This window comes from Eubalaena glacialis, chromosome 5 (assembly GCF_028564815.1).
Source record: "Eubalaena glacialis isolate mEubGla1 chromosome 5, mEubGla1.1.hap2.+ XY, whole genome shotgun sequence".
Lineage (NCBI taxonomy): Eukaryota > Metazoa > Chordata > Mammalia > Artiodactyla > Balaenidae > Eubalaena > Eubalaena glacialis.
The window spans coordinates 101,007,582-101,026,766 of record NC_083720.1 but is presented as its reverse complement, the minus strand read 5'-3'; the positions used below and the strand labels follow the sequence as shown (position 1 = coordinate 101,026,766).

General features: G+C 39.4%; 1 protein-coding gene across 3 annotated transcripts in view; it reads right to left on the bottom strand.

Moving 5' to 3' along the window:
* Window positions 1-19,185, bottom strand: part of FRAS1 (Fraser extracellular matrix complex subunit 1) — a 463,649-nt gene that overhangs the window by 140,858 nt on the left and 303,606 nt on the right. For all 3 annotated transcript variants that reach the window (XM_061192401.1, XM_061192399.1, XM_061192400.1), the window contains exons 27-29: window positions 16,812-17,082; window positions 13,195-13,279; window positions 10,005-10,331 (exon numbers count right to left, since the gene is read on the bottom strand). In XM_061192401.1, the coding sequence (XP_061048384.1) occupies window positions 10,005-10,331; window positions 13,195-13,279; window positions 16,812-17,082 (683 nt within the window). The remainder of the gene's footprint in view (window positions 1-10,004; window positions 10,332-13,194; window positions 13,280-16,811; window positions 17,083-19,185) is intronic.

Here is a 19,185-nt window from a genome sequence, read left to right as displayed (position 1 = left end):
GACTTGAGGACATGGGAAGGGGGAAGTGTAAGCTGGGACGAAGTGAGAGAGTGGCATGGACATATATACATTACCAAATGTAAAATAGATAGCTAGTGGGAAGCAGCCGCATAGCACAGGGAGATCAGCTCAGTGATTTGTGACCACCTAGAGGGGTGGGATAGGGAGGGTAGGAGGGGGGAGACGCAAGAGGGAAGAGATATGGGAACACATGTATATGTATAACTGATTCACTTTGTTATAAAGCAGAAACTGACACACCATTGTAAAGCAATTATACTCCAGTAAAGATGTTAAAAAAAAAAAAAAAAAAAAAGAATGGGCTTTCTAAGTGGATAAGTGAAACAGACTCCAGGAAGAGGGCCCAGCCTAAGCAAAGACATGAGACAATGCACTCTGTGCTTAATAAAATATCCAAGTGTCTGGGCAAGCAGAGTCTAGGGAGCTAGGGGAGGGGGTGAATCAAAAGTGACCCCTAAGGTTGGCTAGTAGAAGGTAGAAGCTGTGCTCTAAGTCTCCATTTAGCTTGTAGGCACTGTAAAGTCAACATGAGTCTTCAGGGACGGAAATGGGATGAGCAGGTTTGGGTTTTGGAGAACCTCCAGCAGCGGGAGATGGGAGCCACTAGAGCTGGCGTGAATCTGGAGCTGCAGAAGCCATTTAACAAGTTCTCGTAATGGCTCAGGTGAGAGAAGATGAAAAGGTGATTGCAGTGGGAATGAACAGTTAGAAACAGATCCCAGAAACACTACAGAGGCCAAACTGACAGGCCTCGATGACTGATTGAAAGTGAAGCCCTTAGAAACAACAGTTGGGAATAGCTGACTGGAAGAAATCACCTACTTAGCGCTCCTGAGAAGGCAACCATTCTAATTGCTAAAGCTAATGTCATTAAAAAGTGCTGATTTGCAAGGTGCACACCTCTTCCAAAGCCTCCTAATTGACATTTTCCACAGAATGGGATCAGTGGGGCTGCCTGTGTTCAGTTTTCATACTTTCAAAATCGGTAAATATGATGTTTTCAAATAGGGCATTTCAGAAGGGATGTTATTCTAAATTATTGCTATTACTTTCAAATATGCCAGTAAACAGAACAGAGCAAACAGCATTCCCAGGAGGGGAATATTCAGAACAGAAGAAAACAAATATTCATTTGCTGTCACTTGAGAGCATTTGCGCCTCTCAGGAGGTGATCACAGCTATTTTCACCACAATCACCAAGAAAGTGTCAGTGCCCAGGAGAACAGCAGCCAACATACCGCCTATGTGATTGGTGCTCAGGGGCAAAAGCCCACAGAATTTTTTTCTTTCACAATTGATTTACCATATTATTTATGAAAACATCAAAGTGTGCCAAGAACTTTGCATGTTACCTACCAGAATTCTGGGGGAAAGGGCCCTATTCACTCCAGCAGTTTTATATAACATAATACATTTGGACCCAGGAATATTAACTGCTAGAAATTTTTCTAATAGCAGCAGTCCATCACGTTTGATTATGTGATGGAGATCAGTCACACACAGCAACCACATTCTTGGACCGATGAGGCAGTGTGCTTTTTCAAATTCCAAGCAAGTAAATAAGCAGCGTGCCCTGAATGCATGTCCCAGATGTCTCTCCTACTACATTTCTATATTGACTATACTTTATCAGTACAATTCTCTGTAACTCCTGTGTAAGTGTCAATTTTTAGGAGACAGTTCTCCTTGCAAGTCAGTGTTCAGAGACCAGCAACATATGGAAGCTTCTTAGAACTTTAGACTCTCAGGCCCATCCCAGACCTTCTGAATCAGACCTTCTGCATTAGAATCTGCATTTTAATTTTTTCACCAGCTTTACTGAAGTATACTTGACCAATAAAAATTGTATATTTCAGGTGTACAACATGATGTTTTGATATATGTATAGATTGTGAAATGATCACCACAATCAAACTAATTAAGCCATCCACCACCTCACATAGTTATAAATATTTGTGTGTGGTGAAAACACTTAAGATCAACTCTCTTAGCAAGTATGCAATACAGTATTATTAAGTATAATCACCATGCTATACGTTAGATCTATAGAATTATTCATCTCTTATAACTGGATCTTTGTACCTTTGAACAATATCTACCAGTTTCCCCCGCACCACCCAGCAACCACCATTCTACCCTGCTTTTATGAGTTTGACTTCTTTAAGGTTACAAATATAAGTGAGAGTGTGCAGTATTTGTCTTTGTGCTTAGCTTATTTTATAGGCTCATCTATGCAGTCACAAATGACAGGATTTCCTTCTTTTTAAGGCTGAATAATATTCCATTGTATATACAACCACATTTTCTTTATCCATTCATCCATTGATGGACACTTAGGTTTTTTGGGTTTTTTTTAACATCTTTATTGGAGTATAATTGCTTTACAATGTTGTGTTAGTTTCTGCTGTATAACAAAGTGAATCAGCTGTATGTAAACATATATCCCCATATCTCCTCCCTCTTGCGTCTCCCTCCCACCCTCCTTATCCCACCCCTCTAGGTGGTCACAAAGCACCGAGCTGATCTCCCTGTGCTATGCAGCTGCTTCCCACTAGCTATCTATTTTACATTTGATAGTGTATATATGTCAATGCTACTCTCTCACTTCGTCCCAGCTTACCCTTCCCCCTCCCTGTATCCTCAAGTCCATTCTCTACGTCTGTGTCTTTATTCCTGTCCTGCCCCTAGGTTCATCAGAACCTTTTTTTTTAGATTCCATATATGTGTGTTAGCATATGGTATTTGTTTTTCTGACTTACTTCACTCTGTATGACAGACTCTAGGTCCATCCACCTCACTACAAATAACTCAATTTTGTTTCTTTTTATGGCTGAGTAATATTCCATTGTATATATTGCCACATCTTCTTTATCCATTCATCTGTTGATGGACACTTAGGTTGCTTCCATGTCCTGGCTATTGTAAATAGAGCTGCAATGAACATTGTGGTACATGACTCTTTTTGAATTATGTTTTTCTCAGGGTATATGCCCAGTAGTGGGTTTCCTGGGTCATATAGTAATTGTATTTTTAGTTTTTTAAGGAACCTCCATACTGCTCTCCATAGTGGCTGTATCAATTTACATTCCCACCAACAGTGCAAGAGGGTTCCCTTTTCTCCACACCCTCTCCAGCATTTATTGTTTGTAGATTTTTTATGATGGCCATTCTGACTGGTGTGAGGTGATACCTCATTGTAGTTTTGATTTGCATTTCTCTAATGATTAATGATGTTGAGCATTCTTTCATGTGTTTGTTGGCAATCTGTATATCTTCTTTGGAGAAATGTCTATTTAGGTCTTCTTCCCATTTTTGGCTTGGGTTGTTTGTTTTTTTGATATTGAGCTGCTTGTATATTTTGGAGATTAATCCTTTGTCAGTTGCTTCATTTGCAAATATTTTCTCCCATTCTGAGGGTTGTCTTTTCACCTTTTTTATGGTTTCCTTTGCTGTGAAAAAGCTTTTAAGTTTCATTAGGTCACTTAGGTTGTTTTTATAGCTTGGCTATTGTAAATAGTCCTGCAATAAACATGGGAGTGCAGATGTCTCTTCAAGAAACTGACTTCATTTCCTTTGGACATATACCCAGAAATGGGATTGCTGGATCAAACAGTAATTCTATTTTTAATTTTTTGAGGAACCTCCATACTTGTTTTCCATAGTGGCCGCACCAATGTACATTCCCGCCAATAGTGTATAAAGGTTCCCTTTTCTCCACACCCTCATCAACACTTGTTACCTTTTGTCTTTTTGAGAGCAGCCATTCTAACAGATGTGAGGTGATATCTCATTGTGGTTTTGATTTGCCTTTTTACTGATGATTAGTGATGTTGAGCACGTTTTCATGTACCTGTTGGCCATTTGTCTTCTTCTGAAAAATGTCTATGCGGGCCCTTAGCTCCTTCTGTAATCTTTTTTTGGGGGGTGGGTGGGCTATTGAGTTCCTTATATATTTTAGATATTAACCCCTTTTCAGATAGATGGTTTCAAATATTTTCTCCCATTCTGTAGGTTGCCTTTTCATTTTGTTGATGGTTTCCTTTGGGCACAGCATTTTAGTTTGATGCATTTCCACTTATGTTTTAATAAGATCCCAGGAGATGTGAAGTCATGCTGAAGTGTGAGAAGTATGGCCCAGAACAGAGATTACGATGGGCCTAGAATGGTTCTCCCAAACTCCACAGACAAGCCTTTAAGAATATTTATATTTATAACAGAATAATACATATGCCTCTGTTTCTGAATTGTTTACAGTACATAAAAAGAAAACAGACAACTATCTAAGGAAAAGAAGTATAATTCTTCCCACTTCTTAGGAAGAAGATGGTTTTATCAGTTGCTTTCTTTTGGGAGAGTGTCAGGGAAGATTCAAGAAAAGATGACTAGAAGTCTATACACCATCATTTCTACAGCTAACATGTCCAAAATAAATTTTAACCTAATTTCCCCTGTGGTTCTGACATTTTGCAATTTTTTTATCTCCTTATACAGGCACACCTTGGAGATATTGTGGGTTTGGTTCCAGACCACTGTAATAAAGCAAACATCGCAATAAAATAAGTCACACAAATTTTTTGGTTTCCCAGTGCATATAAAAATTATCTTTACATTATACTGTAGTCTACTAAGTGTGTAATAGCATTATGTCTAAAAAAACCAATGTACATACCTTAGTTAAAATTCATTGCAAAAAATGCTAACCATCATCTGAGCCTTCAGCAAGTCATAATCTTTCTTCAATAGTAACATCAAAGATCACTGATCACCATAACAAATATAATAATAATAATTAAAAAGTATGCAATATTGCAAAAATTACCAAAATGTGACACAGAGACATGAAGGGAACAAATGCTGTTGGAAAAATGGCCTTGATAGACTTGCTCAATGCAGGTTTGCTACAGACCTTCAATTTCTAAAAAACACAGTATCCGCAAAGTGCAATAAAACGAAGTATGCCTGTAGTTTTTTTTCTGCATAATATATCCCTGCATATATCCCTGTAAATTCAAGAAATTAGCCATAATTTCAGTTGAAGAATCTTCTGCCTAGTGATGTTTTATATATCCTTCAGGGTACCACATTAGAAGAAAATGAAATCTCAACAAGGGATTATGGGGGCATAATTAAAACAGTGCTTTAAATTAAATAGTTCTACTAATTAATTTCATAGAACAATAGGCATACAGAAATGCTGGTAATAAAGTTTAGCCATCATACACTGGATTACAAATAAAGATATTAATGTTGTAAACCAGAAGTAAAGGCCCATGACCTTATCATTTGGAGGAAAAATCCCACAAACAAAATGAAAACTCCCCCCCTCCCCAATTAAAGATTGGAACATAAATGATGAGCTCAAATACGATGGTGTACCCCAACCCCAAGCCAAAATATTCAAGACAAAATTTTTTTAACTTTATTAAATAGAATATGACTGTAATTAGATATAACAGCAACACTCACATTTTATTTATTCTGTAAAAAATACTTTAATTTGTTACGGCTCATTTATACCATAGCTTTTAAAATTTAATCTTGGAGGGCATTGTGGATTTTAGGGAAGGATTATGGGGGGTGGCACATATAAGGTGAAACATAGATGCTATTTACCAGAATGAAGAACAATGGAGAGATAATTGCACTGTTTTTGTGTTTGCCAGTGTGTGTATGTGCCTCAGAAACTGCAGCTTCAGGTCAAGGATACAGAACCTTCTCTCCATGGAGGTTTCAACTGCTTTATAAGCAAACAAACAAACACATATTTTGTAATCAGCAAACACTTTTTGAGTGTATACTCTGGACAATGTACCTTACAAGACACTAAATTGAACCAATTCAGCAGGTCCAAAAAAGTGAAACCGTGATATGTGGTGAGGATTTATTTATTTATGAGACAGGCAGATTCTTATTCAGGGAAATAAACATTTTGATGCCACTGATATTTATAACTCTCACAAACATCCTTTTAATCAAACTGTGTCCCTATAAGACAACGCATGGGAGGACAGGTTTTCAGAAAATTGAGGGAAAGCCCAACAGAGCTTTTAGCTGCACTCAGGCCTTACCAAGGTCAAACAGCCAGAGAAGGCTCTCAGCAATAGAATTTTCCATCCAGTTCATGGCATGACACTTGGGGGCTTTTAACATCAAAGCATTACCCAGTTGCAGAAAATAACTGCTCAAACAACAACTAATGAGGTCAGAAAGATCATCAGATTTACTGCCAAAGTAGAAAAAGGGGCATGATTTTCAGAGATGCTTTAATTAATGAAAAAGAAGGTAATTCCTTGAAAGCCCGGCAGTGGAGAGAGACCCACCAACGTGCAAGGCTTCTCCCTGCCCACATTTTAGCCCGTATTAGACCCTGAATTGCTTTAGAATCATATCTCTAGCAGGCTTGGGTTTGGTAATCCACCCAGTTAATGAAAGCCTGTTCAGCAGAGCATTCTTTATTACCTTTTAATCTTTTTGAATTCTTTTGCCTCCTTCCCCAACAGAACATGTTTCAACATCTGTCTTGGGTCTATTTTCTCCTCAGCAACTCAGTATAAGCCTGGAGGGTGGCAGTCAAGTTTACTCACTGCCAGGCCAAGGATAAAAACATAAATTTGGGGGAAGTGATGTAGAACTTGGTAAATAAAAGTGGAACCGACAGCTCTTACCCTCAGTCTCAGATGGGCCACCGCAGCATTAGCTGAAGTGCCCAGTAGGCTGATGAATCTGATGCAAGGGATCCATTCAAAGGCAGGAACATGGGCACCAGCCTAACTCAAGCTGTTGCATCCACGCATCCATCTATCCATCCAACAAAAATGTACTAAACTTCTGCAAAGCACCTGGCTCAAGGCAGCAATACTGAAACAGTTCCTGCTCTCACAAAGCTTCCTTTTTCTATCCCTCAGTCCCTTTCCATCTATCTTACCAGGTTAAGTTTTGTGTTGAACAACACTAGGATTAATTTTTACATCCATTCACTAGGAATTAGACCTAAAACCCTTTGTCATTCCATTTAAATCACCAGCTAGACATCAGCCAGTAACTGTCGTTACTCCAAATTTAATACACAGGTAGCCTCAGGGTAAGGGCTTACATGCCATCTTCAGAAATGGCTAGCAGAACAAAATCAATCATGGCTGACTATACAATTACTGGAAGCCATTAATAGTTAAGGCAATTTTTTTCTTCTTGGGCTCCAGTAGACTTATGATTATAAATAGCTTCATTTGTAACAAGATGTGGTGAGCCCACAGGGAAGATTCGGAGAGGCTTGGGGCCCAGACTGCTTGGATACGACATTGAGAAAATGACTAAATTACTGTCTCCATTCTGTCCATTAAGGGGATAAGAATATATATGACCGGCTTCCCTGGTGGAGCAGTGGTTGGGAATCTGCCTCCCAATGCAGGGGACATGGGTTCAAGCCCTGGTCTGGGAAGATCCCACATGCCGCGGAGCAACTAGGCCCGTGCGCCACAACTACTGAGCCTGCGCGTGTGGAGCCTGTGCTCCGCAACAAGAGAGGCCACGACAGTGAGAGGCCCGCGAACCGCGATGAAGAGTGGCCCCCTGCTCACCACAGCTGGAGAAAGCCCTCGCACAGAAACGAAGACCCAACACAGCCAAAAATAAATAAATAAATAAATAATAAAAATTGAAAAAAGAAAACCTCCACTTTAAAAAAAAAAAAAAAAAAAAAAGAATATATATGACCAAAATGCTGAAAAAAAAAATGAGCTAGAATGAAAAACAGCCATCTGGTTAAGTGTGAGGAGCCAGAACACACTTGATTTGAAATCACAGATCCATCACTAAATACCTTTATGAGAAATAAACATTTTAAAACCTCTTTAAATGTTTTTAAACCTCCTTTATTTCAGTTTCCTCTTTTGGAAAATTAAAGATAATAATTGTACAAATATCCTAGAATGATCATGAAGATCAAAAGGAATAATTCACCTCAAGCATTAGTGCCCAATAAAGGTTAAAAACAAAGCAAACAAAAATTACTTTCACCAATAGTAGAATATCCTTTAGAAGTAATAAGGTTATACAGCCTCTATTCTAACCTTCTTCACTAAGACATTGTAAAGACGAGTAGACTAGATACGAGAAAAAGTACTCTGAATTCCTAAAAGAAGATATAGTCTATATTTGTAAAATATTATCAGGATGAGAGCGTCAAGTGTATTATTAGTACATTCTAATGGCTGCTGGGGCTCTGGTAACCGGTTTAATGATCCTAATTCACTGTTTAGAAGCCATTAGCTCACCCGACAGACAGGTAAGCACAGCACTACAGGAGATGGAGGGAAGGAAGGGGGAAGGAGGAAGAACACTCACAGGCCTCCCAAGTTGTAAGCCCTATAAGAATTCTCAAGTTCTGCGCTTATGCCTTATTTATAAATTAAAATTCTATTTTTCTTTGTTGCGTTTTGGTAGTCGAAGTGGCTAAAATCCTAGAAAACCCCTTCAATCTTGGGCCATACCACACACACTGGTTGTACAATACAATGCACTGAGCTCCAAACATGGAGATTGAAACCTCGATAGGAAAGGTGGCTGCTAGGGTTGCACTGAAATCCCATAACAATCTTTGGAAAGAAACCAAGAAGGAAGAAAAGAAAACTTTCTGTGTCTGTCTAGACTTCATCTCTTCAGAAGTAAACCTCATCTCCCAGGGTGATAGCAAGAGGGTGATAATTAGGATTAGCTTCAAGGTCGCTGTCTGCCAGCTCCATCCCATCATCAGCCCTCGCTTCCTCCCACCTGTCTCATGCCACCATTACTGTTTTCAGCAGCTGAAAATAATGAGACCAGAGCCTGAGAAACCAGCTAGCCGACCAGATTAGATTCAGCTCTTCACCTTCATGAGGATCAACTGCAAATTGTAAGAAGTGATCATTGGTGAGAAAGTGACAAGTGATTTCTAAACTGTCCTCAGCAAATCAATCTCTCTAGCTAATCATCAATGACACTTCAGTAGGTGCCGGTATTTGGAATGAAAAGTTCAAAAAAAATTATGTCTCCCAATCTGCCATCATGGGAAAGAGTCATTCTTGCTATTACAGAGAAAAGAGCTTGGAGTGAAATATCATCAAGTAATAAATGGCTTTGAAAATATTTTTCAACATGTCTCTTAGAACTAGCATGTGCTAGCCCACTATTTCCCAAAATGTGATAGCCATCCTATTAATAGTATCCAAAAACATTTTATGTTGTACATGGATGAAATTTTATAAAATAGTTATGTATTAATTTTAATATTTTGGAAAAAAGTATAATTCTACATTAAGCCCAGGATTTCACAAGTATTTATTAGGAAGAAGCCATGATAAAAAAGTAAGTTGATTCAAAGAAAAGTATTAAGTGAATAGTAGGACAGGCACTCATGGATACGGCAAAAACACAGGGAGGTGGCATGGGGGTGACTCAGGCTGAGAAGCACTGCTCTTCACTGGGTTCCTACCCCCTAGGCCAAGGATTCCTGTGATTACTAAAAAAGTTTTCTCATCCTACTTCCGTTGAGAATGGTTGAACTCATCCTTTTTGATTCATTACAGTAAGCTGACTATGAGCTTCACATCACATGAGCTACTCTAGAAGAGCAGACAAGAACAGGGGTGCACTTGATTCTTACAATCATGCTCAGGCAGCAGACCAAAAAGTCAGAGGACAATGAGGCATTTTTATGGCAGCAAGTCAACACAAAATTTCAAAAGTGTTCCTTTGGCAGAGAACATGGGGACAGGTCTTTTGGCTCAAGGGTGCTCCTAACAAAATACACACTGCCCTCTGAGATTGGGTAATGTGTTCTATTAATCTTTGAATGTCCTAAATAGCTCCATAATAGATGCTTAATAAATGTTTGAATAAATAAATAACTAGCGGTATCTTAAATTTATGAATATTGCCATATAACATCATCAACAAAACTTCACATCTAGGTGCGAGGAAAATGTAGCTCTAGGAATGACACTTACCTTGGGCACAGTCCTCACACGGAACAGTATATTTTGGAAGGAGTGTCCATCATTGGCCTGCAAGACTGTGACATCAGAAGTGCTATCCGAGCCGTCGTGAGCATACTGGAGAAGGCCCCTGGAGAGCTCATCCAGCCGGAATTGATAGCTAGGGGCTGCAGGCGACTGAAGTGTTTGGAGCAACTGGCCATGAAGTGGAGGATCGAGCACTTGGACCACCACATCCTGTGGGTTGTCGTCATCTCGGATGTCAAGCAGCTGAGTGGTGATGGTTCCCCTCTCTCCTCTGCTAATATGGAGAGCCTCATTCCTCAGCACATAGGGGGCCTGTGGAGTTGAAGGGAAGGAGGAGAAGAGAAGCCATTCGCAGGAAAAGAAAGGACAATCCAGTGGACCAGATACCAGCTGTGTGCAACCTGATTGCCATTTCTATGCTTTTTAAGGAACTCTAGATGCTCCAGCCAAGTGCCAAACTCTTGCATAGTCACAGCATTTGTCAGAGGTGTAGTCAAACATAGTAATCACTGCAAAGGAGGTTACTTCACACCTGGAGGTTCTGGAGATTTCTCAAGACACTTCCAGACCATAATATTCATCAGGGGCAATCAAAGTGAGCTGCTTGCTTCTAAATCTCTGAAGTCTCTGCTGTCTTGTTTTACACTACATCCCCTGAATTGCAACTGAGAGGTGAGTCAGGGAACTCAATTAGTTGTCTGCATTCAAGAGGGACTAACAAGAGATATGGAATTTGGGCATTTGTGTTGGGAGTTGAGCACTTCGCTCCAGGCTACGCTGCAGCAAGCTGACTTGGAGTAAGATACTTCAGCATTCTGAATTCCTGCTATTTCTGGTCCCTCCCAGTAATTTTCTTCAAGCTGTCTCATCCATATCTTCAACAGGCCCACCCCAACTCAGGTTATAAAGCCTGATAAGATCATGGTCTGCGTAAGGCAACCACCTGGTTAATTCATGTGGCAAATTTTAAAATGTTTTCCTTAGGATTATCAGGTTTCTCCCCACCAACTTCAGTAAGCAAATAAAATGTTCTTTCATTGAGATAAAAGTTAATGAACCACACATAAAAACACACACACACACACAAAAAAAACCCATAAAAAAATCAAGGCAAGAAGCCAAAGAAAACATTATCTTAGTTTTTAATATCATTTGAAGTTGAACCATCTAGGGCTTTTTCAGTACACTGCCTTTCTTTACTCCAAATGGTTTTCTTTTAACAATACCCTCCTGGCCTCCTGGAAATTTCAATATCTATTAAAGTAATGTCTAACTAGCGCATCTCTATAATAATCAAATAATAGCTATAGAAGATAGCTACTCCTCGGGATTCCTGAGTGAGAATTCAAAAGCTGTGATTCTATACATGGGAATGAATGGCCCCTCAGATTCTGTAAGAGGAGAGGTCAAAGGTGATGTCAAAATCCATAAATGGAAAAGATCAAATTAACTTACATGAGAAAATCTCACAGACGCTCAAAATCATATTGAAATATCACAGAAATGTAAAGAAACAAAAATAAGTTAAAATTCATTTCTAAAAATCCATTTTTAAAAAGTTAAAATGACAAAAGTTTCTCATATAATAAATAAAATTAAAATGTGCCTTCACCATCTACTCAACTGATTTGGGGAAAGCAAACAAAAATCAGGGAACCATGGCAAGTCATCATCTCAGATTAGGAAGTCACTTGCCAAAAGCTACCCAAGTCTTTTATGCACCTAATTAGAGTAACTATATTAGCACAAACAAAAAGAACAAAACAAAACATCTGAGCTTAAATACTGAGAAACAACTAAGCCAGTAAGTCCTGAGACTTGGTAGCCCTCTGACCCATATTTACAGAGATTATATGTTTTTGCTTTGATTTAAACAAAATTCATACTCTTAGCCCAACCCTGAGGTCAAATTAATTTAGGATCAATTTCTAATCATTCCTCAATTTCAGTCATCGCTGAAGTGAGAATGCCATCAAGAATCGCTGAGCTGGGCTGTGAGTCCCATTTGGCAGCCACTTCTGGTTCAAATCTATGTTATCCCATAGTCCATGGTCTTTTCGCTTTTGGACCAAAAATATAAAAATAACAGTTTTTTTTTTTTTTTTGGCTGCACTGCGTGGCATATGTGATCTCAGTTTCCCAACCAGGGATCAAACCCACGTCCCCAGCATTGGAAGTGCAGAGTCTTAACTGCCAGACCACCAGGGAAATCCCAAAATAATCACAGTTTTAAAAACAATGATCTCATATCCTTCCTTGAACCAAGACTAACACACTACCAAGATCTAATGTTTAGGTAATCTGGGTTCCCCCATGCTGATATCCCAGTCTCCTGCTGTTCACAATTTAAGAATACATTGATCTTCCTCTTCCCTTTGCACATTTCAGCTGTTCAATCCTTCAAGCCCAGGTACTCAGAGCATCTACCACGATTTGTATTCAGGACACATAAGTACAGCTTGACAGAGATGAGTGATGAGAACAGAAGAGCCATCACACTGAATTTTATAGCAACTACCATGATTTCCTCAGACTTATGTTTGGCTGATGACCACACTGGCACTTCATTTAAATAGATCCTTGATAAGATCCTCTAACTACCGCAAACTGAGTTAAATGCAGTTCAGCTACGTGATAGATAGGCAAAATAGGCAAACATAATTCCATATCCCTGAGAGAGAAACACTTAGACAAAACAAACCTATTCACCTATGAATAGGGAAGTCTTAACAACTGGTACAGCTTCAAATTATTCTGAAGGGCTAGTATGAGAGTCAGTATAGTAAAGTCAGGCACAACGTAATAGTCAAGAACACAGAGTGTGTAACCAAATTCACTGGGCACAAATCTCAGCTCTCTGTCAGCTATATCACCATAGACAAGTTACTGAACCTCCCTGAGACTTAGTTTCCTCATCTGTGAATTGGGGATAATAATACCTCACAGGGCTGGCATGAGGATTACATGAGAAACATAAGAGTACTATGGATGTATCAGTCATTGTTTGTTGCTGTTATGACCCACAGTACTAAAAACTACTCCAGTGACATCTCATGAGGAAACTGAGACACGATTAATTCAGCTCAATCATTTTTGCTAAAACTACAGAAAATCGTGATTTGTGCTTCAGAATCAGTAGGCATGTGAAATTATTAATTGTGTGGCATTTTCTTACCTGTGTTGAAAATGCTTGTATGTTGATCAGCTGTGGCTCAGAGAAGAACTGCTGGTCACTAATTTTCAGGGAAAAGTAACCTTTCCTGAAAGAAGTCCCCAAGAAAGCAATGAGAAAGTACAATCATTAAATTGGTCTTTAGAAAGACAAGGATTAAAAATATTTTCAGATTATATGCATATAAGAATTTGGATCAAACCACTACAGTAATATACTATTCATACGGTAAATAGAAATGACCACATAAAGATGAACATAGCAAGATGCAGGTAAAACTACTGTATATTCTTCGATCTCAGTATAACAATGTTTCTATTTTTTTTGTTTTCTATTTTTCTAAATAGAATATATGAAAGGTCGAAAAATCAGTTGTCGGGCCAAGACAGGTTAGTAACATATTGAAGGCTAATGGTTAAGTTGGAGAATGGAAAGGAATCTTTCACTGTCTCTGACTAGTTCTCAATGATTTCCTCTTCCCTGTGAATCCTCTTCCCAACCCCTGCCCAGTTCATGTGAGTGGACCCCAATAACACCATTAACAGTGGTTGCAATGTTTGTGTTACATGACTCTACGGCCCAATCTTCCCTCCAGTCACGCACATACACCTTCAATGTGGACTGGACTACAGAAGGATGACTGATTATTCCCTGGAAATTTGGAACTGGCCTGACAGTGCCATTTGACTCTGGGGGAACCACAGTCTATCATGCTGATGAGAATGTGGAGCAAGCCCGTCTGCAGGAGGGAGGTGAGTGTAGCCTTCGAGCAAAGAGACAGAGATGAGAGGAAGAACTGAGTCCTGCTTCCCATTTCTGGGTCTAACTCCTGGGCTTGCCCTGGAAGCCCAGTTGCCCTTGATATGTTTGAGATCTGAGCCATACCTGCAGTGTTATAACAAGCCTTACAATTTTGCTTAATCTAGTTCAAGCTGACTTCCATTACTTGCAACCAAAGAGTCCTAATTAATAGAACAAAATAAGACTCACTCTTTGCTGTGGTTTTTACTTCCTGTTTCAGCAGCTTCAGAGACTACTAGGAGGGAAGGTAGGAGCTGCCCACCTTCAAAGCCAAAGCAAGCTCAGAACTCACTTCGGGCTTGTAAGATGTGTGACTAATACGTTATGGAAGGTGTAGAATTCTGTTCTATACTATAGGGACCATTGTTTTAAAGGTTCTTTCATGGAACTAACTACTGAGACATAAAGAATGTGGATGGATCTCAAATGCATTATGGCAAAAGCCAGAAACAAAAGATTATATACTGTATGTGTCCATTCACATGACATTTCAGAAAGGGCAAAACAATAAGAGTGAAAAACAGATCGGTATTTGCCAGGGATGGGGCGGGGAGAAGGGAGTGCCCGTAAAAATGAGATGGGGGGAGTGACGAAACTGTTTCACATCTCGCTTGTGGTCTCAAGACTGCAAGACTATATATATTTGTTAACACACATAGAACAGTACAGTTTAAAATGGGGAATTTTATTGGGTGCCAATTATACCTCAATAAATCTGATTTTTTTTTAAAAGAAAGAATGCTTGTCTTCCCTCTCATTCCATCTTCCCTTTCATTTTCTGTCCCATTTAAATCCTGTCCCTCTCCACTCCCACGTCCAGACTTCAAGAGAATGCAGGTGATGGAAGAAGCAGAATGCAGAAAGAAAGGATGGTTACTCCCAACCTACTGGGGAAAAACGATCTTGGTTGCACTGAGGTTGCAATAACTGTGTTCAGCCTCTCAGCCACGCCAGCTTATAAAGGCCACTAGGACTGTATTTCCGAGTCATCTTGCACTCCACAGGGGCATTCCAACCCAAAGAAAGCCAATCCTAAAGAATCATGGTGGGCATTTTCATGGGGATAAAAAACCACAAGCCAACATGGCAGGTTGCCCCTTTTGTTTTTGTATCATTTAGAGACTTATATAATTTCCCTTTTCCATGAGTTTCTACCAACCTTGTTTTACTATTCCTCTCATTCTTTCTTTTTAAAAAATTTTAGATAAAAAAGAAGATCCAATGTTAAAATGGGTACTAAAAAATAAAAAGAGTACTGAAAGAAATCCCTGCAAAATAGTTGCCACTCTTGGTCCCGTTTAGGGGTGCAAAGCTGACTCTGGAAAGAAACAGGTGGTGAGAGATTAAAGAGGTTAAACAGACAAGAGGCTTAACTTTGGTTTTCTGTGGAGCTTTTATGTACTTTACACACTTTTCACAAGTGATTCCGAGACATATGACTACAGGTACAGAGCTGTGTATATATGTGTCTGTGTGTGTGTGATGCAAACACCTAAGAACTATACTTGAAAGAAAATGAATGAAGAAGATAGAGCACAAATTTGAAGAGTGATTCTATGGCATCAGACACCAGAGTTTTAAGCTCCATCTCTGGAGCAATATTTTCCTATGCAATGATCTTTTGCCCCTGGAGGATGGAAGCATGCCCTTTATTCCTAGTACTATTAAGGAGGCAGAAATCATAGTGGCTGAAGGCATGGGGTGTGGAATCAGAGAGCCTTGGGTTGGAGTCTCAGCTCTGCACTCATAGGCTGTGAGGCTTGAGCAAGATTACTTACACGTTCAAGGCCTCAGTTTCCCCACCTATAGCCTAGGATCATAAATATACATAATTCACATAAAGTGCATAACACAATGGCTGGGTCACAGTTAGCACTCAGTAAATATTAGTTGTTCCTATTCCTGTAAGATGGGTCTTTTGAGGTTACTGGCATCACTGGCTCTGAACTGCAATAGGGAACATGTGATCTACTTTTCTCCCCACTTATCTCCTAGCTCAGACCTTAAACATTTTTTTAAAAATCTCAAATTTAGCGGTGACAGTAGAAGATATTCACTGCATCCTTTATCACTGTTCCATGGGTTTCAACTCCCTGTTTACACATGTAGTCCACTCTGAATGATCTGCACTAATGAAGCAGAGCAGGGTGAAGGATAATCCAAGAGGCTAGTCTTTGGGGTGCATTCCCTGATTTCTGTTTAGTAGATTTACTCTGCTAATTATATGGCTCTATTTGCTTGGGTTAGCGTTAACATTCAACTGCATTCCTGAAACATATGTCAGCTGGGGTGGGGAAGACAGCCAGAAGTGTGCTAGGCATCAGAAGGAAACTGGATCAGGCTTAAAAATGAACCACATTTAGTCCCATAAAGTGGATAATAACAAGTTAACCGTGACTCTTAGTTTCCTTCCAACTCTGAAATTCTAGGAACCACACAACACCTTGAGAAGTACGCACTCCATCCTCTAGCCACTCCCTCCTCCCGGTATAGTACCCTAATGCTGAAGAAGCAGCTGCAGCATCTGGGTACATAAGCAATTTTGTTTATCCTGGGCCAAAAAACTGGGTAATTGTACTAGGAACTTTCCCATCACATCAGAGAATTACCCATAATCATGCAATAAAATAAAAATGCCTCTAACCGAAGCACTCTCTCTGAACAATTACAGTGATATGATGACAGGCAGCTGAAAGCATTGGCCTTTGTAGAGTATCGATCTTCCCCAGAAGAAAAGGGAGAGCTATTGAGAAGTGGGGGTTGGGTGCAGAGCACTGATGGAAAGGTGGCAGGAGGAAAACAACAGAATGCTGGGTCACCTGGGCTTTTCTTTGCTGTGCACAAAACGCACTCTTTTCTCCTTCACATCTTTCCAGCTAAAGTGGCCAGCCTTGTCGAGCTGAACCTCTTTTCCATTCCTTGAGAGCACAAGGTGACCATTGGTGGGAGTGCTCACCACATGGAACAGGAGGTCTTCGACCCTGCCATCCTGGTCTTGAACATTCAGGAGGAGAAAATCCAGTGGCTTCATTGAACCAATTGCAAGCGTGAGGGAACCATTCACATGAAGACTAGGGGTGTGTATTTTGCCTGGAAAACATATGAATCCAAAGGTCAGGCTTGGTACAGTCACTAATTAGGTTTTATTATTATTATTATTTAAAGAAATAGACTTGTAATGTTCATTCAGAGCTACAAAGATGAAACTCTAGGCTATCGTATTCCATAAGACTCCTTCTAATACAGTGGTTCTCATCCTGGATGCACATGAGAATAACACAGGGTCTCAATATTAAATGACAAAACTCCTAGAAGAAAATATAGGAGAAAATCTTGGTGATCTTAAATTAGGCAATGCTTTCTTAGATATGACACAAAGAGCACAAGTGACAAAAGTAAAAATCAGATGTATTGGACATCATTAATATTAAAAGCTTTTGTGCTTTTAATAACAAAGGACATCGTCAAGAAAGTGAAAAGACAATCCACAGAATAGGAGAAAATATTTGCGAATTACATATCTGAAAAGGGACTTGTATCCCTTTTACATCCAGAATACATAAAGAATTCTCACAACTCAATAAATGACAAATAACCCAATTTAAAAATAGGCAAAGAATTTGAACGGGCATTTCTCCAAAGAAGATACACAAAAGGCCAATAAGCACATGAAAAGGTGCTCAACATCATCAGTCATCAGGGAAATTTGAATCAAAATCACAAGATGATATCACTTCATACCTACTAGGAAGGACAATAAAAAGTATTCCTGAGAGTGTGGAGAAACTAGAAATCTCATATATTGCTGGTGGGAATGTAAAATGGTGCAGCTGCTTGGGAAGACAGTCTGGCCATTCCTCAAGCAATTAGACATAGAGCTACCATATGATCCAGCAATTCCGCTCCTAGGCATATACCAAAGAGTATTGAAAGGCATATGTCCATACAAAAACTGGTACACGAATGTTCACAGCAGTGTTATTCATAATAGCCCAAAGTGGAAATAATCAAAACAATCAAACATCAATTGATGAATGAATAAACAAAATGTGGTATATGCATACGATGCAGTTATTATTCAACCATAAAAAGACATACTGATATACGTTCTAACATGGAGGAACCTTGAAAATATCATGCCAAGTGAAAGAAGCCAGATGTAAAAGGCCACATATTGTAAGATTCCATTTACGTGAAATATCTAGAGTAGACAAATCTATACAGACAGAAAGTAGATCAGTGGTTGCCAAAGGCTAAGGCAACAGGGCAGTGGAGAGAGACTACTAATGGTTATTGGATTTCTTTTTAGGGTGATTAAAATGACCTGGAATTAGACAGTGATGATGGTTTCGTAACATTGTGGATATGCTAAAGACTCATTGTATACTTTCAAGGGTGAATTCTGTGGTATGTGAATTATATCTCAGTAATAATAACAATAAAGAATCACATAGGGATCTTTTAAAACAATCCTGACACTTAGGCTCACCACTAGAGATTCTGACTTAGATGTTCTGGGGTGGGACCTTAGTGATTTTACAAGCTCCCCAGGTTATCCTAATAGGCTGCCACATTTGAGAACCACAGTCCTATCCTAATACATCTGTCATATCTGACCATCAGACCCACCAAGGGCAAGAAAAGAGTCAAGTGTCTGATACCATTTGTAAGAACAGCACCAGTTAATCTACCATGAAGTAGGATTATCAGTGGCTTACTCAGAATTCATGTGAAATATATACGTTGTTTTAAAAATTTACGATCTCTGTCCATAGGAAACATCTGATGGATGAATTAGGATTCCCGACCTTGATATGGAATTCATCCTGTCTCCTGCAAGTCGTTTTGCTTGGACTTTAACCGGTAGCACGTCTTCCTTTTACAAGTAGGTCAGACAGGGCAGTTTAGGAATGCCAAGTTTCAGGGGGACTACTTCTAACGTAGAATTACTCCAATGAAAGTTGGATTCATTTTCACAAGTTGACTTGTATTACATCCCAAGTGGGGTAAGCTGACTCTCAAGTATTGTACTTGGGGTTTCCAGAAGGATCCTAATGAAATAAGCCAAAGATATTTTCTCCCATGGGAAGTCTTAATATCATTAGAGGTCAGAAATATAGACATGAAAAATATGATTGACTGCAGGTGATAAAACATGATTCATGTTATTGATGAAGGACACTCAGAAGCCAA